The sequence below is a fragment of the Colobus angolensis genome, unplaced genomic scaffold, assembly GCF_000951035.1.
Source record: "Colobus angolensis palliatus isolate OR3802 unplaced genomic scaffold, Cang.pa_1.0 Scaffold224, whole genome shotgun sequence".
NCBI lineage: Eukaryota > Metazoa > Chordata > Mammalia > Primates > Cercopithecidae > Colobus > Colobus angolensis.
This window is the reverse complement of record NW_012115422.1, coordinates 4,668,852-4,690,631: the sequence shown is the minus strand read 5'-3', so window position 1 is coordinate 4,690,631 and position 21,780 is coordinate 4,668,852. Positions and strand designations below refer to the sequence as shown.

The window sequence follows — 21,780 nt, the reverse complement described above, 5'->3', positions numbered from 1 at the left end:
ACCATGAAATACTCTGCAGCCATAAAAAAGGATGAGTTCATGTCCTTTGCAGGGACATGGATGAAGCTGGAAACCATCATTCTCAGCAAGCCTCAAGAACAGAAAACCAAACACCGCATGTTCTCACTCATAGGTGGGAATTGAACAATTGGACACAGGAAGGGGAACATCACACACCGGGGCCTGTCATGTGGTGAGGGGAGGGGGAAGCGATAGCATTAGGAGATATACCTAATGTAAATAACGAATTAATGGGTGCAGCACACCAACATGGCACATGTATACATAAGTAACAAAGCTGCACATTGTGCACATGTACCCTAGAACTTAAAGTATAATAAAAAAAAAAAAAGAGATTACATGCCCAATTTTCAGATGTGTTGAAGAAAAGCTTGAAGGAGGGCCATTGAAAGCCCATACAAATGTCTCTGTGAGAATTAGGAAAAGGTACCCTCTCCAGGTGGATACAACTTCAAGCAAACAAGCACAGTTAGACTAATTTCAACCCCCACTTCTCCCTTTTATAGGGCATCCCTGTCCAAGGCGGAACCTGCACAACTACATGTGGCTGTGGCTATGATCTTACCATGTTCTGTCCCAACAGCAACCAACTACAAAAGAGAAAACCATACTGAATAAAAGGTCCCTCATAAATCAGGGGGAGGTGATGAGCTGTAGGCACTTTTTGAAAGAGCTTACCCTTAAAGTTAGATGTGTCTTTCCAAAAGCAGAAATAATTTGGGCCCTTTCCTTTGTGATTAAACTCACAACATCACATCACTGAAATGTATAAAGGGATCTGTCATTTGCAGAATTTGCTTTAAAAGTTGTGATGCTTTTAGAAAATATTTGCTATGGGCTAAATAATATGCTGAGCACTTTGCATGAATTATCACCTTAATCTCCACAGTAGTAGTATTATACCCATTTTACCAATGAAGTTTTCCTGAGATCATTTTGCTAGAAAGCAGCAAAGGGGACATTTGATTGAGGTATGCCAAAACCCATGATCTTAATCATAACATAAAATTACCTGTTGTTTATGAAGAAGAGAAGCAAGCTTTTGAAAGCTCTAACTCAGTGTTATGATTCTCAATTCCAAAATTGAGCTGGTGCATAAGCCAGAATGTGATTACTCTGGTCTGAATGTTTGTGTCTGCCCAAAAATACATATGTTGAAACCCAGTCCCTAATGTGAGGGTATGAAGGGGTGCTCCTTGAGGAGGTAATTAGGTAATGGGGGTGGAGCTTTTATGAATGGAATCAGTGCCCTTATAAAAGAGGCCCCCAGAGCGATCCCTCATTCTTTCTACCATGTGAGGACAAGAAGGCACTGGACACTGAACTAAAGCAAGAAGGCACTAGATACTGAATCTGCCAGGGCCTTGATCTTGGTCTTCCCAGTCTCAAAACTGTGAGAAATAAATATTTGTTGTTTATAAGTCACCCAACTTATGGTATTTTGCTCCACAGCCTGAATGGACTAAGACAGTGATGTAAATACCAAGTGACAAATCAACTTTCCTGTCTGTCTCTCTGAGGATCTGATCAGTCAGGCCTTAATTTATGTCCCTGTGCAACACTGAACTGAAGAAATGCAGAGATGATTTTCAGAAAATCTGTTTGCACGGTTGCACTGACCTATAGGTCAGTTCGAATCTCACCTCCTCTCTGAAGCCTTAGCTAGATTACAACACCTGAAGTCATTTCTCCCTCCATGGATGTCTTCAGCATTCGTGATTGGTACAGTTGACTTGGCAACTTATCAACACAGCTATGTGAAAATTTTTTCATTTGAAATTTGAAGTGGGCATTTAATTTTTGTATTGTTTAAATGTCAGTGGGTTTATTTCTCATCTCCCCAGCCAAGTAGCAACCTCTCTGAGGGCAAAGATCATAGCTTATACTTTAGAAACCGCCTCAACTGTGCCTTGCACAGAGTCAATATTCCTTCTACACCGTTCACTGATTTTACAATGATTTCAATTCAGTATGCATACTGAACCAAGCCAAATTCTAAGCGTGTTTTAGATTTAGACTGAGTTTTTCAGGAACCCCTGCCCAGTAAGTGTTTTTGTCATCATATCTTCTTTTGAAATTCTGTAAGTAGGGACCTAAAGCTCTTAATTATCAACTCCAGTGGTTTTTCCTACCCCTTCCTGTGACTAAAGTCTCAGACCGAAGTGTTTACTATCTTTAGCAGCTTTCTTAAACTCTCTCCGATGTGGACTGCCCCTGTCTATTTGTTCTTAGGTGACAACCCACTATTCTTGCTATAGCGCTATCCATTAACTCCTTCGGAAAGGTAACAGGAAAAATACTATAATTTAGGATGCTGGGGTCAGATTTAGGTGAAACTTCTATCTCCACTTGGGAAAGTTATTGAGCATCCTAGGTCTCCATTTTCTGATCTATAAAATATAGAGAAGCATATCCGTCTCATAGGATTTATCTGAGGAAAAAACAAATTAGTCAGGTAAAGTATCTGACCTGACCCTTGGCCCACAGTAGTTGGTAATAAATTTAAGTTTTTCCTCCTTAAAATTTCTTCTCTTTCTCCCCTCCCCCTTTATTACTACTTTTCTTCTCCTTCCCTTCCCTAGATATAGATTTCCCTACGTGTTCTGTCCCTGAGTGATCTCATGCATTTTATTCTCCCTGAAAATTATCCTAACTCTGGATTAGAGTTTTCAGTCCTGATTACTGATAGGATTTTGTTCCTGGACTTTCAAAAATGAATATGTCCCAGGCTTACAGAATATCTATCTCCCCACTCCTTAAAACAACTGTGTTCTGCTAATAGGGCCACAGGCTCTCAGGAGCAAAATGTAAGCTGCTGCTATCTGGCCACAGAGCCTATGAAATCTTCTGCAGCACCTCTTGAGTCACCAGCACCATTGCCTCCCACCTGCATGACTTCTGTGGTTTACAGGACCTCTTCCCACCTTCAGTGTCTCTTACCCAGTTCTTGATGCTCATTGTACCTGGATTAAGCTTTCTAAAATCACATCTTAAACCAGGTCACTTCCCTGCTCCATATTCTTAAAACAGTTCTCCATTGCCTATAACTAAGGTCTCAGTAACTTGATCAAGGTCTCACCTTTGAGCCTTGACCTCTTTTTCAGTTTTATTCCCACCATACGATTGCTCATTGTGCCAAGAACACACTTTGTACTCTGCTGCATTTGTGTCCTTTGTTCCTGCTGTTTCCTTCTAACTCCTCCAATTTCTCCTTGCTGAACTCTTTCTCATCCTGAAAGACCCAGCTTGAAGGTTGTTGGCACTTATTGGTAAAACTGGCTCCTTCCTTGAGCACCACCTTACCAAACCATTTTTCAAGTTCCTCCCTTGACTTCTGTGCCCAGACCTCTCCCCAGCTCCTTCTGCAGTGCTGCTTCCCACACTCCACAGAACACTCTAGGTCAGCAGCTTTGAAATGGTGTGATCACAGAACACCTCAATAATTAAAATGTGGAATAAAGTACACAGTGCAGAATGAACTGGCAAGCCAATTAATCCCTGAAAGAAAGGTCAGAATTTAGCCCATACCCTTTTAAAAACTTAGAAATGACTTCACTACGTTAGATCTTTGTGTGAGGTGCATTATCTTGTTTCTTCCTAGATTTTGCTTTCATTGCAGCACAACATAAAATTTCATCTCATGAAATGCGATGTATATAAAACAGCAAAGAGAAAATAAAAACTTCTTTGTTGTTTTGTTTTAGAAAATAAAGCTTCCTTTTCTCCTTGAAGTACTTATTCTTTTTACTTCTTTGATTTAGGTGCCATCTAAGAACTACAAGACTCAGCTTTTTATTAAAACTTCCATTTTTCAGCCAGAGAGTCATAGAGAATAAAGTTTATATATTATTAATGTTTAACATGCAATAAGGGATGAATAACATTACAAATACATGCTGAATTTATCAGACACAGGGCAGCAATCATTACAGATGAGATATATTAATGATGGTAAATAATGTCTATGTGTCCCACTCACTCATGCATCCAATGGCCTTTCCATGCAGTTTCCTGCCTTCTCAACATGGCATAATTTCACACAGGGACATTATTGCATAATAACAAAGACGATGTGCATGTTTAGTGTTTTCTTACATATAGTGCAGTTTAGATTAAAAAGTCAATAGAGTGATTATTATTCTTGCTGTAGTATACTCATCTCATGAAATCCAGGGTTCCACAGAAGTCAGCTTGAAAACCTTGCCCTAGTATGCTTGCATCCATTCACATAATTTCAGTTGTCACTTGCCAAGCCACAAATCAGACATCATCCAGGAAAATTTTCCTGGCCAATACTAATTTGAACAGTTCTCAATTTTGTATCTCCACAGCTCCTGGCAGTGCTCAATATATACTTGTGAAGAAAAGATGGCAAGGAGGAGAAGAATGGGGAATATTAACTAATTCTTACAGCATTTCTGTATATGTAGGGTCTGTCATGAAAGTGCTACAGGGGAAAGTTCAAAAAATCACTTAGCATAAAATTCCTTGTTCAAATTAAATATGAAAATAGTTTTAATTATTAATGTTAAGGGTCTGTTGCATTAAAATAGACTTTTAAGTGAGATTTTGTAAGTGGGATATGTGCTATTGTTAAGAAACATAATCTAAAATTACCAAAATAGTTAACTAAGATACTAAAATAGTTATTAAAATATTACTAAGTTATTAAAATAATGACTAAGATAGTAAAATTGTTTTTCAAATAATTACTAATTAAAAGGCCATAGTCTAGATACGTTCTTTTGCTGCATTTGTAATTTTTTAAACTCGCAATTTACTTCCTGATTTTTCCCCATTTGGGTTTCATTCTTCCTTGTGCCAAAACATCTAGTCTGTTTAATTAAAAAGGGCAAGCTGGGAAGTTGATGGAATTTTATTAGTTATTGGTGTCTTATTGTTAATTTTGGTCCTTACATATGATTGCCAGCTTTGGGACCTAAATACAACCTAGAGTTTCTCTCTGAATCGTAGGGAATCTATGGTTTCTGCCCATGGGTTTAATTATTATACATTATAGCAGGTAAGTCATTTCGAAGTAGCCACTGATAATTACCTTGCTATTGTTCTGTGACTAATGTCACTTACTGCTTCTTAATAAGGACAGATTATCCTGATATTAGTGTAGTTTATAGTGTTTGCTTTCAAGAAAACTTATGTTTCTCTCTTTTCTTCCTGCCTACCTTGGTGCTGTGATAGTTTCAAAGAAAGCATGGAGAAATCATCATACTCCGACTGGCTAATAAATAACAGCATTGCTGAGCTGGTTGCTTCAACAGGCCTCCCAGTGAATATCAGTGATGCCTACCAGGATCCTCGCTTTGATGCAGAGGTAAGAGGAGCCCCTCTGGCTGCAATCCTAAGGTTCAGTTGTCACACTGTTGAAAACAGTTGAAACACAAAAAGGAACATTATGCAGATCGACAGCAGTTCCTGAGTTTACCGGCAATTATTTTGCATCCTTCCCCTGTGATCTTATTTTTAGCATTGCCTACTGTTGACTCTAAGGTAGAAAAACTTGCCTAACTCTACCCTGATTTATAGCAAGACGGTTATCCTTAGTCTGATGCTGTTTTATGATTGGGTATGTTTTATATTAAACTATGAACTATTTAATAAAAAAGTGTATATAACAAGGTTGTTTCCCAATAGACCCTAAAACAACTACCATATTTATAAAAATTGCTCCCAAGAAACAGTAAGGTGGTGTTATTGTTTAATATTAATTATCTAAGCACACTGTGTTGATATACAGAATATATTAAAACAATTTTGAAGTTTACATTCTAAGGTAGTGTAGATATCATACAGATAAATTCACATGAACTGATAATGTCTCTATGTACATATGTGTACTATATATATATATATACTCATATATACATATTGATTAAATGCAAGGCTTCCTATTGAAGATTGCCCAGCTGAGCTCTGAAGAGTAGCAGGCATTTTTTTGCTGAGGAAGGGTGAGGAGACATGTGTTCCAGGCAAAGCTGAGCAGGCATGGGGTGTTGGGGAAGTGAGATGGTCTAATGTGGCGGAAGGGCCATGATCCATGAAACTGAAGAGGGAAGCAGGGATCAGATCACCAAAAGACTTTGAAAGACGTGTTAAGAAGTTGGAGTATTTGTTCTGTGCAATGGGGAACCACTGAGTTTTAAATGGGGGAGAAGCAAGAGTTATATTTTAGAATGATCACACTGGCTACCAAGCAGGGGATAGGTTAGTAATGATAACAACTGAACAGTTAACCTTCAACCCTGAGAAGTAGATGTCATCATTCCCATTTTACAGAAATTGAGAGCTTCTCTATGGCTCTGGAGGCAGACAAGGATTCAGTCCTACTACCACTCAAACTCCACAGCCCATACTCTTAATCCTCCCTGTGCTGTCTCCATTGTCTGTGCCAGGACATGGTGATGGCAGGGAGGCTAGGGTCCAAGTCTAATTTACAACTTCAGTCAGATCATCTTTGCAGATCTCTGCAGGAAAACCTTATATTCCCAAACTTACCACCTACCAGTAGCTGCCTAGAACTGTCTTCCCCAGGCTACACTTTCCATGTATTTTCTATTCCTTCTTGAGGTTAGAGGCTCCTAAATCCTTACATGAACTCCTAGTCTGGGTGGGGCGCCTTTCCACCTGCTCCCTTGGCTATCCTAACACTGACTACCCTCTAGTTCTCCTCAGTTTTCATACATTAAATCTGAAATTCGAGTTACCTTCCTTAGGAAAGTTCACAGGTCAAAGTCCTTCAGTTCTCCTCTGGTAAGGTAGAATGCTACTAACTTGGTTATATGACTGGCACACTGAAAATGATTTACAGATGTCAACATTTATATACTTTTCCATCGTGGTTGGGTTAGGACTGATTTTATGTACTTTTGCCTTGTGCTGTGTTTTTGTCTTCCTTGAATTTGAACTCACCAGTTCTTTGTTTTTCTATATCGTTTCATTGCACGTTTGAATCCCCACCAAATATATTGTTTTAGTTTTCATGTCTCTGAACATTGCATAAATTGAAAACTACTATATGTATTAGTCTGTGGCTTACTTTTTTTTCCTCTCAACATCGTTACTGGGTTTTGTAAACATGTAATATATTCATTTATTTTCACTGCTGCAAGTATTCTATTGTATGAATAAGCCTCACTTTGTTTATCCACTATAGTGTGACTGAATGTTTGGATTCAGTGAGTTACTGTCACATATATAATTGCAAGGACATTCTTGTACATGTCTCTAAGTGCTCGAGTATAACAGTTTTCCTAGAATTCATATCTAGGAGAATGACATGCTGGATCATAAACTACAAGCATCTTTTCCTTTACCAGGGAATAAAAAATTCTTGTCCAGTCATTGCTCTTTTTTTCTTATCAAAAATACCACATTGAGTAAGCACAATTAATATCTCAAGCACACGTCTTGCTGTTACAATATAGTGAGTTTGAATATACCATATCATTTTACTACAGGCAGATTTTTACCATATCCTTTTCTGATTTGTGATACAGCCATATTACATTTTCCTCCATGCTCATAGTCCAGTCCAATAAGGCAGTCTGTTCTGCTGATCCATAAAAAGAACAATGTGGAGTCTCCAAATGCAAAAAGACAACAGTTATTTCTGTGGGATTGGGCATAAAAATTTCATGTCCCTATCTAGTGGTTAGAAGCAGTGATGTCTGAAGACAGTAAACTGTGGTAGGTTAAGCAGTGACTCTTTCATGAAATCACTTTCTTCTCTATGATAAAATAAAGCATGAACTTAAACCATCATTATTTGTTAGTCCCTCACCCAAACGCTTTCAATCTGCGTGGCAGCAAATACTAAATTTTAATTGAGAATCTAAGATGCATTGTATACTGATTTTTACATGTTTTCTTTGCATGGTACTGAAATTCAAAGGTAGTTTACATTTCTCTTCTCATTCTGAGAGAAAAAATTGGAGCGGAATTAATGCACATAAAGGTGATAGAGAGGTTGGGGATGGAAGAGAGAGAGACAGTGAAAGAGAAAGAGAAAGAAAAGATGAGAAAGAGAAAGAAAGAAAGAAGAGAGAGACTGTGTTCTGTCTAAATACAGACATTTAGTAGATATGTCCTATAAATGTGTGTGTATATGTTGTGTATGTATGTTGTGTGTCTTATGTATCACACTAGGTCAAGCAAAACTATTTATCTGCTTACGCTTCCTCTCTCCTCAATTATATTTTACCTCAGGGACAGGTGGCAACTGTTTATTAATAATAAATGAAACAGACTCAAGACTGAGTCACAGGGCTCTCCCAAGAGGCTAAGAGACCTCAACCTTTTCCCCACAATGCCTGATGTAAGGTGGTATAGATCATAAGATAAAGACAACCATTTCAGGTAATATTTTTTCATTAATGTGTCAAGTATTTCCCTCAAGATAAAAAAAAAATCATGACAAAATGAAATTGCTTCATACTTTCACCCCATTGTAACCATCTGCACAGATAAAACAAGACCACGGCATTGCATTAAAGAAAGAGTTTAATAGACATGAGGCCAGTCACAGCACGTGGGAAATGGAGTTATTACTCAAATCAATCTCCCCGAGAATGTGGGGGCTAGAGTTTTTCAAAAATAGTTTGTGGGAAGGGATGGGGGTAGCTAGGCAGTGAGTGCTTGCTTCTGACTGACTGGGGGTGTAATCACAGGTGTGTGGGAAATAGTCCTCATGTGTGCTAAGTTGCTTCTGGATGGGGCCACAGGAGCAGTTGATGGGTCCCCGTGGAGACTTTGGTCTCCTCAGATGTGCAAAAAACCTGAAAAGACATCTCAAAAGGCCAGTCTTAGGTTCTACAATAGTTATGTTATCTGCAAGAATAATTGGAGAAGTTGCATATCTTGTGACCTCCAGAATAATGACTGGTAATCATTTATGTCTACACCTTAGCAGAATTCAGGCTTCTCTTTCCTCCTAGCCTGGTGCCCTCTCATTAACTTTACAAAGATGATTGAGCCTTGGAGAGAGAAGAGCTATTATTATTTACTATCAACTAAATGTCTCCCCAAGTTAGCCTGGGCAAAACCCAGAAATAATTAAGGGCAGCTTGGAGGACAAAGGCAAGATGGAGGTTGGCCAGATCAGACCTCCTTCACTGCCATAATTTTCTCTCACTGTTATAATTTTTGCAAAGGTGGTTTTACCACCCTTAAAAATGATTCTAGAATCATCCTAGAGACAGAGAGCACCTTTTAGAATTGTGTTGCCTTCCTGCAAAGGTCTGAGTCCTTTCTTGTTGAGTCTGGTACATGGGTCCATATTTTTCCCCAGTTGAATAGTTATTTGTCAGGGGTATAATATTAAAAACTTTTTTTAATCCAGGATTAATTGATGATTATTATCTCCACTGAGAAAAGTGCTTGCTTTTTTGTTCTCTGCACTGACTTCTCTGAATAGTTTCAGGTTGGTTAACAAGAAAGATAATTTGCAAAGAGGTAGCATGGGGAATCCTTTTCAGAGCATTTCCTATATTTCCAACAAATTTTCTCAACTTAAGTGTACCTAATGGGTTTAAATTTGCCAGAAACACAATTATTCAGAGCACTAATGATGCAGCTTTTTTTTTTTTTTTTTTCTGTTCCTTAGCTCAGCTAATCTGGGTTCTTGTCTCATGACCAGAAAGAATTAGGCACATAGACACATTGAAAGGTGAGGAGGACAGAATTTATTAAGCAAAAATAAAGCTCTCAGCAGAGAGAGGAGGGTCCTGCAAGCAGGTTTCCAGCTCACAAATTGAATACCAGGACCACCACACATGAGCTGAAGAGGCCGGGGTCCTCCTTGCATAAGGTGTTAATTCCTGGTGACTCCACCCCATTTCCCCAGAGCATGTGGGCCTCCAGTCCACTGCAGGCATGCAGGCAAGCCCCCTGTGCAGGTTCCCTTATCTGTACAAAACAACTGGCGTAAACACTTGTGGGGTGGGTCAGAGATTCTCCAGGGACCCTTCTCTGTCTGTCTCTTGCCTCTATCATTCCTTCTCCAAAGAGGTACATCTAACTGCCATTAGAATAGGGACAAAGACAGATCTTAACTGCTTCCTGCTGACAGGGGCACTATTTTGGGAAGATGGCAGTCAGATCTCCCTCAGAGGCCTATTTAAGGGTCCCCAGTAAAAGGGAACCATCGTCTGAGGTTCTGGTTGCATGACCGTTTGGAGTTCGATGACCTAAAGGGGAGAAGAGAAAAACTTGGTTATTAGAAGATGTATCAAAATGAAACAAAAGTGGGGGGTAAGGAGAGCTCAGAAATCCCAAGGCTGCTGGCATGCTGAGATAACTAGTGGCTATAGTTATGCCTGCTAGGATTTGAGGGCATGGGGCTTGGCTTTGGTTAGCTTTCTTGGTCTTATTTCCCCAAAAAAGGAAACCTCCGGGTTATGGGCACCCTATTTACTCCCACCACCTGGCAGGATTTGTGGGATAACTGCCCAGAACTAGAATATTGATCCAGATTTTTACATTACCCATCCCTTTTGTTTCTTCTGAGCTGCAGCCAGAGATCACTGGTTGGTTCACAGGAATAAGCAGGGTGAACCTAAAATACAGACAACAACTTAAAAACAACTAATGAGACTAGAATATAATGAGAAATGTATGATAAGTTCTGGAACATAATTTTTCTCTCTTCAGCCCTCATTTTTGTTAAAAACAAATCATGATAGGACTGAGTTGTTTGCACAATAAACCTTAGTCTTATATTTGGCCTGATTATTTGCATAAAGTGCAGCAAGAATAATTATTTTCACATAGGCCTTTTAAATTGGCATTGATGGAACTCTGTTCCACAGAATCTCAGATAAGACCTTTTAAAGCCCAGCCCAGCCATAGGTTTGTATCCTCAAATATCTATGAGTTAGGTAAATTCCTGTCTTCTCAAGTCCCAAGAATATGGGATTCCTGTGCCTGTTAGAAAGTGACATTCTTTACTCACTGCAGCTTAGAAACCCTGTACAGGGACTGTGTAGACAAGGTATGAGGACAGTTTTCCCAAGGGTCTTTAGTGGCTCTGCAAGGCAAGCTTGATTCCCTAAAGGACAGCATGCCATTCCAGTCAAAGACTTGATAAAACAAGGCTTGATAAAACAGTTTCTCCAGTTGCATCCTATTGCAAAAGAAAATAGATTCTTATTGCACTGATGTAAATAACTATATTGTCACGAGTTAAGAATACTCGGCCGGGTGCAGTGGCTCAAGCCTGTAATCCCAGCACTTTGGGAGGCCGGGACGGGCGGATCACGAGGTCAGGAGATCGAGACCATCCTGGCTAACACGGTGAAACCCTGTCTCTACTTTAAAAATACAAAAAAACTAGCCGGGCGAGGTGGTGGGCACCTGTAGTCCCAGCTACTCAGGAGGCTGGGGCAGGAGAATGGCGTAAACCCGGGAGGCGGAACTTGCAGTGAGCCAAGACCCAGCCACTGCACTCCAGCCTGGCGACAGAGTGAGACTCTGTCTCAAAAAAAAAAAAAAGAAGAATACTCACAAATAGTTTTCAAACTCTAGAGGAACCTGGCAGAGAGAAACAAATATGCTCCAACTTTTGTCTACAGGAGTATACCTTATTCAATTATTAACAACTGTAAATAGCTCAAAACAAAAGTTTCCTTGACTCTGGAAAACAAGGATGAACAATGTTTTAAGCAAAAGTTTAAAAAGATTGCTTAGTTTTTCTATTAGTTCAGTCCATTCAATTAACTCTTGTTCTGCTTGATATTCATGAACACTTCAGCTCTTCATGAATCCTGTACATTTTTCCTTTATTCCAATGTCATGGTCTACAAAGTTAACAGAAACCTGCATTTGAGATCACCTGTGAAAGTTCTACAGCTGATTATAAACCATTTTTTGAAGAGGATCAAAACAAGAAAACAGTCGTCTGTGAACAGCAAAATATCCAGAGTAGTTACAGTTAAAAACATGATTGACAAAGAAATTTGGTTATCTCTGTGGTTTACAATAACTTAATATAATAACCTTAATTATGATTGATAGCATATACTCAGACATTAGAATTTTAGAAATCCCATACAATTTTGGAAGATATATTAATGTTATTCACTGAAATATAACCTGAAGAAAATTAAGCATCATTTTGGCAATCCCATGTATCTAAATATGTCGAATAATCCTGTTTACCTCTCTTTCAGATGCTCTGTAACATCCAAAAACTAGGGGTCAGGAACTGCAGTTTGATTTTTGCCTGTTAAATATGTTTGAGATTTAGAACACTTGATATTAAGAAATACAATTCCAGATTACCATAAGCTATTTATTTAGCCAAAATGATGACTCAAAAAAATTTTTTAAGGTAAAAAAACTTTCATTATCCTTTACTATTACATGGAAATCTTATTCAAGGGAAAGAAAGCCAAATTTTACCCTTGCATTAGTTTACTATTAATGTCAACTCAGTTTTCTAATTAAATCTTACAGACAATTCTATCCAATCTTAACCAGTTTGACCGTGAGGTAAGATTCCTATAAACCTTTTATAACCCTTTACAAATTTTGCTAAAGAGCAGATTAGTGCCTTAAGAGAATCTTGTTGTGCTTTTATTTCAATGCACAATTTACAGAAATAACTGTATAGTACTCTTTTGAATTTAGTCAGTCTGTTCATGCACAGAATTCCTTTTGCAAGATTAATTTTTTACAGTCTTTCCACAACTTGTTTAAACCTTAAGCTTTATCTCATCTAATTCAAAACAATCCTTTAACCCTAGGTAAAAATTTACATTTCCACACCTTATTAAAATCTTTTACTAAAAACATATTTTACACACCATTTCTTACACACCTTGCATGTAAATTCATTTTCAGTGGTCTCAATTACATGTATAATGGTAACTCTTAGCAGTTTTTAACGTTAATGTAAAATCTGGTAAGTTGTTTTAATTATGTACTAGGTGCCAATAAAGTTTGACTCCTTCCAGCATAGTTAAGAATCTGGTTAATTCCATATGTCCCCAAGTCTTACCAAGTTGTAAAGCAGGCAAGTTGAACAGTTCTCAAAAGCCAAAGAAGCAGTTTACAACCTTAAAACATTTAGCAAACCTAATATCTGATTTGCATAGTTTTGGCCACCTATTTACATTTTGATGATGTTTGCATTTTACCAATAATCTTTAAGACTGTTTTTATTTCTCAAATAAAAGTCGCATGAACTAAAAAGTATTACAACTTTTATCTTTCTTTAAAAAAAAATTCATCTAAGTGCTTATTTTTCTTCAAACCAATTAATTAGAGCTCTTTTCTTTATAAACATAACACACATAACACATATATGATTATACAGACAGACAGAAGAAAATCCAGTAGTTGTAAGATTTTTCATTTGCCAGTCTAATTTGATTATTGGCCTCTGGGTGGAGCCCTTTAAGAGCAAGGCTAGGAAAGCTCGTATTTCTAGGGCCTAACAAACGGATATGGCTGGAAGACAAAAACAGATTTTGAGAGGGATCTATCTGCCTCTAATTTCTGGGGTTCCATGAGGAAAACAGAGGTTTCTCATAAAATGAGATCTGTGGTGCCTTTTCTGTTTTTCCCAAGGAGTCGCAGGCCATCAGAAATTATTTTAGGACCTCTCATGTGTGCATTAAGAGTGGCAAGACAAAATGGAGAAAAATAATTCAGTCAACTGAGAAGAAACTTTTTTCCAGAGAAACAAGATTCAAGAAGAGAAAAAAACCATAAAGGTCCTTTAAAGATACTTAGGTATCCACTTTTAATTAAGCTGAGCACTGCTTAAGAAAGTCCTTTTAAATCCCTTAGTACCTGCCTTTAGCCATGCCAAGCAGCCAATATTTCTGGCTTTTGAACTTTTCCAAAAGTAACCTCACAGGTGAAACCAACAAGCCTAAATTAAGGTTATGACTTAACTACGAGTATACGAAGTATTTTCAAAGGGGAGGTAAGCAGTTTTTACAACATCTAGAGTCTTTAAGGGTAGCTCAGAGAAGGGAAGATTTAAGAAGAGAAGCTAGAAGTTGTTCATGGAAGGGAAGATAATCAGCAAATGGTAGAAGTCACACAGCTATTAACTTGAAAGTACTCATTCTTCAAGCCAGGATTGAACCTGAGCCACCATTGTAAAATGTCAGAGGCTAAAAGCACTCCCACGTGGTTACAGGTCATGCTCCCAAGGACGTAAACAAGATACAGGCCTGCAGCCAAGTTTGTTACTGACCAGTTTGTTCGGCTGACTTGAAAAGTGGACTTATGGAGTCCTACACCCACATCCTATCCTCAAGTACGCCTCTTTCTGATAGAACCATACAGAAAGACATGTAAAGCATACCAGATTGGCTACAGCTTAAGACCAAACTCATAAATCCTTTTTCATTAATCAAAACTTTACAGAGAATATAAACAGTGATCCTTAGCATTCCTCTTACTGGTTTGCACAGGGAGGGAGAGGCCAAAAGTCCAACTGGTAAAAAAAAAAAAAAAACTTTTACCCTTTTGCTGGCGTGTCAGGCTTCTGGATTCCCTTCCCCTCAGCTCAGTTCTAAGCCAGCTTCCTTGGGTGCCACAGAGGACACTCAACCTCCAGAGAACCACCATCTTGTTCCTGAATTGTTTTTCTTTCTTTCTTTTGAGATGGAGTCTTACTCGCCCAGGCTCGAGTGAAGTGGCGTGATTTTGGCTCACTCCAACCTCCACCTCCTGGGTTCAAGCAGTTCTCCTGCCTCAGCCTCCCGAGTTTGGGAAATTAACTTTTCCCAGTTTGGAGATGCATCCAAGGGGAGTATCATGTAGTACAGGGACACAATTACCCCTCTGTGAAGAGAGGACAGAGGAGGAAAAAGGAAAAAGAAAGGAGCCCTCAGGCCTCAGGATGCATTTGAGAGAGGTACAGACTAAAGATGAATGGTTACCCAGCTAGGAAGAGGAGATGAGGTGTCCCTAATTCCTTTGTCTTCCCAGCGAATATGGGGTACATGAGGGAAAGAAAGAAGAGGTGTTTCTTTTCTTTCTTCTGTCTTTATATCTTCAAGTCCTGGCAACCTTGACAGGGTGCTACCCATGAGTGTCAGCACAGCTTCCACCCATGTTAGCAGAGGGGCCTAGAAGGTGGGAATATCTGTACTCACCCATGTATGCCCTGTCTCCACTGTTGTCATAACCTTTGGGTTCCTTAGACCTTGACAGACTGCAGCCAGCAGCTGGATGCTGCCTCCTTATCATAAACTGAATGCTAAGGTAAAGCTGAGGAGCTGGGTTCTCCTCAAACAAGGGAGGAAAAAAAGGGTGTCTTGTGAATTGGGGTCCTGGCCTAACAAGATGCCTTCCAAAAGGGAAAAAAAACTCTTGCGTAGAAAATCTCCCTATATCTGCAAGGCTTCATTAACTACTAACAGGGTGGAGAAAAGGAAGGAAAAAAAGCTTAGGTGCAGGCCTGGGAAGATTCCTTGGGGAGAAACCTCTTATTCTTATGCAAATGGGTTTCTCCATCAGGGAGAAAAACCTTTAATTGCTGTCTCCTCCCTGGGGCTCCCACCAAACCGGACCCCTTGGCCAGGGGAACACTGGCCAGCTAGCCACCCCAGGCCCAGGCCATGTGCCCCAGACAGGAGGGAGTGGGACAGGGAGCCACCGCTCACCCGTCTGTCCTGTGCACATGCCTGTGACCATTGGGGTGAGGATGAAACACCCCTAATATTGTAAAAGAAAAGATAGGTGTCAATACATTCTCCCCAAAATGAAGGAAAATCCAAGGAAAAGACTGGGTTGGACTGAGGCCAACATTTCCAATGCCTGAGAATGATGGGGCAGGGAAGGGGGCAGTTTCCCCTGCCTTCAGAAAAAGTCTAAGGGTGAAAAAGCCCAGAAACAAAAGTGAGAGAGATGTTTGGGTCTACATTTTACTCACCCTTCTGACAAGTCCCCATAGAGGCCACCAAAATGATGCAGAATTTTTTTGCTCCTTAGGTCAGCTAATCTAGGTTCTTGTCTCATGACCAGGAAGAATTAGGCAGACACATTGAAGGGTGGGAGGGTGGAATTTATTAAGTGAGAAGAAATCTCTCAGCAAAGAGAGGGGGTCCTGCAAGCAGGTTTCCACCTCCCAAATTGAATACCAGCGCCACTACACACCAGCTGAAGAGGCCAGGCTCTACCTCTGCATTAGGCCCAAATTTCTGGTGGCTCCACACCATTCCCCCAGTGCATGTGGGCCTCCAGTCTGCTGCGGGCATGCTCAAGTAAGCTGCCTGTGCAGGTTCCCTTATATGCACAAAATATCTGGTGTAACACTTGTGGGGCAGGTTGGAAATTCTCTGGAGAGCCTTCTCTGTCTAGGCCTTTGTCTGCCTCCTGCCTCTATCACTAATATCTATTCTAAATTTCTCAATAGCTCAGTGGCTAATTCTGGCAACTGAATTCTTTTTACTGACCCCAATTCATCAGAAATTGGGATAGAATACCCCAAAATGGATTGGCCCTATTCTGGGATTTCATACTATGGATACATCAACTTTCAGTAAATAGAAATACTGGATATTTTTTAGCTTACAGGGGAGGAAATGGAGACTTGGAGAGTTGAAGTGATCTGCCAAGGCCATGCAGCTTTCTTAAGGTAGAGCACAGAACACACTCTGGGCCTTCTGGTTCCTGATTCAATGCTCTTTCCTTTAGCATCCTCTTGGGGAGAGCATCAGCTGCTGAGGGTCTGCCTAGGAAATAGAGTCACCACATTCTTCCTTTCTCCCTTCTCACAGGTACATGAACTCATGGCCAGCATACCTACCTTTTTGTCCTATCTGCTCTGCTCATGAGCTGAGGAGTCTTGGGCATACCACTTAGTTTGCAACATGTAAAGTTCTACATAAATACCTTATAAACTATAAACTGTGCAGATATAGTCACCAGGTCCTCCCTTATAGGAGCCAGCAATATGATAAAAGTGGCCAGACATCCAGGCATCAGGTTTCCTAGGGACATTGGAGATGATTAAATGTGGGGGCTGGCTGTGTTAGTGATGGCAAATCCATGTGGGTCTGAAGCAACCTCAATTCTTGCCTCCTCAGAAGAAAGAATTTGACTGAGGGGCATTAGGCAGAAGGAGAGACTATGGCAAGTTTTAGAGCAGGATTGAAAGTTTTTTTTAAAAAAGCTTTAGAGCAGGAATGAAAGGAAGTAACTACACTTGGAGGGCCAAGCAGGTGACTTGAGAAATCAAGTGCGCTGTTTGGATCTTTGACTTGGAATTTTATACATTGACATACTTCCAGGATCTTTCATTCCTTCTCCCTGATTCTTCCCTTGGAGTGTGCTGTCTGCATGCATAGTGGCCTGCTAGCACTTGGAAGGGGAGCACGCACAGTGTGTTTACTGGAGTTGTATGCATGCTTACTGGAGGCATTCTTCCCTTACCAGCTGAATGTTTCTCGAAGGTCATATACCAGTTAAACGCTACCATTTTGCCTCTTAATGCACATGCTTGAGTCTGCTTGCCCAACTCCCAAGATCTTATCAGGAAGCTACTTGTATTAGTCAGGGTTGCCTGGAAAGACAGAACTAATAGGAGATATATATATATATACACACACACACACACACACATATATGTTTGTATTTGAGTATTAAAAAGTATTAACTCATATGATCACAAGGTCCTACAATAGGCTGTAAGTTGAGGAGAAAGGAAGCCAGTCCTAGTCCCAAAGCTGAAGAACTTGGAGACCCATGTTCGAGGGTAGGAAGCATCCAGCACAAGAGAAAGATGTAGGCTGAAAGGCTAAGCCAGTATGACTTGTTTACGTTTTTTTGCCTGCTTTATATTCTAGCTGTGCTGGCAGCTGATTAGATGGTGCCTACCCAGGTTAAGGGTGGGTTTGCCTTTCCCAGCCCACTGACTCAAATGTTAATCTCCTTTGGCAACACCCTCACAGACACACCCAGGATCAGTACTTTGCATCCTTCAATCCAATCAAGTTAACACACAGTATTAACCATCACACTACTGATCACTAGTTTCAGGGTTTTTCTATCTATCAGGAGACTGCCTTTTGTGGGCACTGGCTGTGGCCAATTATTATTTTAGAGAGACAGTTTAACAACCACCTGACCATCACCTGATGGCCACCTGACATTTGTGGAGGGGTGGGGGGGAGCTCTTCTGCCCTGCTCCTGCCTAACTACCTATTGTAATACCTGTACTGTCCAAGCCTATGCAACCCACCAATCCTTAAAACATATAGCTAAAGCCAGTTACACTTGTATATTTCAAACATAGCCCTGATGACTACATTTACAATCCCTGTATCAGTTAAAGTAATAGATAAACTTCAAAATTTCTGTGGCTTAATACAATAGAGGTTTAGTTTTTGTTCATGTTAAGCCCAAATGGGTTTTCCTGATCAGTGTTGGTGGGATAGGGAGGTGTTCCCTATTATGTGAATGAAATATTTCAGCAGCAACTTATGAATGACTTGCCCCATGGACCATATTGTGAATTCTTCAGATTGATAACTGCTGGTGCGGATCCCAACACACCCATTTGTGTGCATTTGATAGTTTCTTCTTCAATTCGGACTAGCATAAGAAGCTTAGGGAATTCATGATGCCAGTGGCTATTTTCTGTTAGTAAGAGATAATTTACTCTATCAAGCTTTGCTTTAGGTATACAGTTAACGTATGAAGGGAAACTAGTTTTCTAATTTCTGTGTTTTTCCTATCTTGATAAAATTCAGGGAGGTCCTTAGAAACTCTGCCCAAAGATATGCAGCAAGAGAATGATCTTTATTTTGAAATCTCAGTTTTGAAACTGTTGGTCTTCCTTTTGATAGAAGCTACAAAGGGATGTCTTTAATGTGATGTAAACCCCATTCCAAGTGCTGTCAGATGCCTGCTGAGAGGGCTATGGGGCAAGTAATCATAGTTGTTTACCTGCTGGGTGTTCTCTTAGTGATTGTCTTAAATATTTAATGGAGTCCCTCCTTGTGGTGAACAGAGCAGACTTAGCAGGTGAGCCATAGTGATTACTTGCCTTCTGAATGCCTGTTTGAGTTGGCTCTCAAAAGTGGCACCTGCTGGGCTTGATAGCATACATGGTTTTAAGGCCAAACTCCTTGGCTTATGGGTGGAAAAATTATGACAGAAGGTTATATAAGATGTCACAGAGCCAGAACTAAGTTTGTGAGCTTTAAATTCTGCAACCTTATGAAAATCACTGTTTATTCTGTTACAAGATTCTATGAAAAGAATGTAAGACAGAAAAGACCTACTCAATATAATACTATGTTTATTTATAGTGGTACAAGAAACCCTCATGTTTAGGGGTCATCTGTTCTCAGGTTTTGTAGCTTTATCAGTCATCTGCTCCATGGGAACAGGGTATCCATGTTTGTTTCCGAAGACATTGTCAGGATTATTATGTATATTGATTTTCTACTGCAGCAAAACAGATCACCACAAACTCAGCACTTGAAAACAACACCCAATTATTATTATTATTATTATTTGAGATGGAGTCTTTCTCTTTTGCCCAGGCTGGAGTGCAGTGGCACATTCTCAGCTCACTGCAACCTCTGCCTCCGTGGTTCAAGCAATTCTGTTGCCTCAGCCTCCCGAGTAACTGGAATTACAGGTGCGCACCACCGGCTAATTTTTTGTATTTTTAGCAGAGACAGGGTTTCACCATGTTGGTCAGGCTGGTCTTGAACTCCTGACCTCAAGTGATCCACCCACCTCGGCCTCCCAAAGTGCTAGGATTACAGGCATGAGCCACCACGCCCAGCCAAAACAACACCTGATTATTATCTCACAGTTTCTGGGCATGGCATTGCTGGGTTCTCTGCTCAGGATCTCACAAGGCTAAAATTAAGGTATTGCCATGTGGAATTCTCATTTGGATCGTGGCATTCTTTTTAAAGCTGATTCAGGTTGTTGGGAGAATCGAGTTCCTTGCAGTTGTAGAATGAGGCTCTCATTTTTCTGCCAGCCATGGCCCAGGGTCTATCTTAGCTCCCAGAGATTGCCCTTGAGTCCTAGAATGTGGCCCTCTCATCACATGGCAGCTTACTTCTTCAAAGCCAATGGGAAAATCTCACTCCAGTTGGCTGTGACAGAAGCTTACATAATGTCCAGAGTGGCTTATATAACCTCAGGAGTGATTATCCCATCGTCTTTGCCATGTAACGTAACATCACCAGGGAAGTGACTGTCCTAACATATTCACAGGTCCTGTCCACACTCGAGGAAAGGGATTATTCAAGACATGTAGGAAGCCAGAGTTGGGGGTGGTGGCAGGTGGGATTCTTAGAGGCCATCTTAGAATTTTGCCTATCATAGGCCAGGCGTGGTGGCTCACGCCTCTAATCCCAGTACTTTGGGAGGCACGAGGTCAGGAGATTGAGATCATTCTGGCTAACATGGTGAAACCCCGTCTTTACTAAAAAAAAAAAAAAAAAAAAATTAGCCAGGTGTGGTGGCACACACCTGTAGTCCCAGCTATTCAGGAGGCTGAAGCAGGAAAGTCGCTTGAACTCAGGAGGTGGAGGTTGCAGTGAGCCGAGATTGTGCCACTGCCCTCCAGCTTGACTATAGAGTGAGACCCCCTCTAAAAAAAAAAAAAAAAAAAAAGAATTTTGCCTATCATATCCTCATAAAGACTAAAATTTAGTCCATGCACAATGTCTATCCTATGAAGCAATCTATATATCCTGATATTTTAAAATGTCTACAAGAAAAAAGTAAACAGAGAAGTATGTTTAAAATAATGTATAGCAGTGTGTATAGAATAATATATGTGAGTGTATATACATAAACAGTAGATGCATATTTTCTTTTTTTTTTTTTTGAGACCGAGTCTTGCTCTGTCACCCAGGCGGGAGTGCAGTGGCATGATCTTGGCTCACTGCAAGCTCCACCTCCCAGGTTCACGCCATTCTCCTGCCTCAGCCTCCCGAGTGGCTGGGACTACAGGCGCCCGCCACCACGCTGGGCTAAGTTTTTTTTGTATTTTTCATAGAGACGAGGTTTCACTGTGTTAGCCAGGATGGTTTCGATCTCCTGACCTCGTGATCCACCCGCCTTGGCTTCCCACAGTGCTGGGATTACAGGTGTGAGCCACCACGCCCGGCCAGTATATGCATATTTTTAACAGATATTTTAAATTTAACATGTCTAAAGCACAGACCACAGTCTCCTGCCCCCCAAGCCTGCTCCTCTCTCTGTTTCCGTATCTCTATTGAGGCAACACGATCCTTCAGGATGCTTATGTCAAAAAAAGTATAGGCATGATTCTCCCTTTCTCTCATGTTGAACATGAATTCATCAGGAAGTCCAATTGCATAATTTATCCAGCATCTGACCACTTCTTACCACTCAGCTGCTACCACCGACATCCAAGCTACCATCATCGCTGCACTATTTCATGTACAAATCCTGTTAAACTGTCCCTCTCCTTTCACTTCTCCCCTCTATACTCTTTTCTCAACACAATAGTCAGAGGCTATTCAATTTTAAGTTATATTACAACTCTGCCCACACACTCTTCAGTGTCTCCTTGTTTCACTGGAGTAAAAGCCAAATTTGCAATTCTTTCAGAGATCTACAGTGCGATACACCATCTGGCACCCTATCATTCACCCCACACTAGTCTCCTTGTTCCCACAACGTGCCACTTACAAACCCACCTCAGGGGCTTTGCACTGGCTACTCCCTCAGCTGAAATACTCTTCCCCCAATATCTGCGTGGCTCATATCCTCTCCCCTTTAAGA

General features: G+C 40.4%; 1 protein-coding gene across 4 annotated transcripts in view; it reads left to right on the top strand.

The window, feature by feature from the left end:
• Positions 1–21,780, top strand: part of PDE11A (phosphodiesterase 11A) — a 511,038-nt gene that overhangs the window by 281,129 nt on the left and 208,129 nt on the right. For all 4 annotated transcript variants that reach the window (XM_011944038.1, XM_011944040.1, XM_011944041.1 and 1 more), the window contains one exon: positions 5,221–5,353. In XM_011944038.1, coding sequence (XP_011799428.1) covers positions 5,221–5,353 — 133 coding nt within the window. The remainder of the gene's footprint in view (positions 1–5,220; positions 5,354–21,780) is intronic.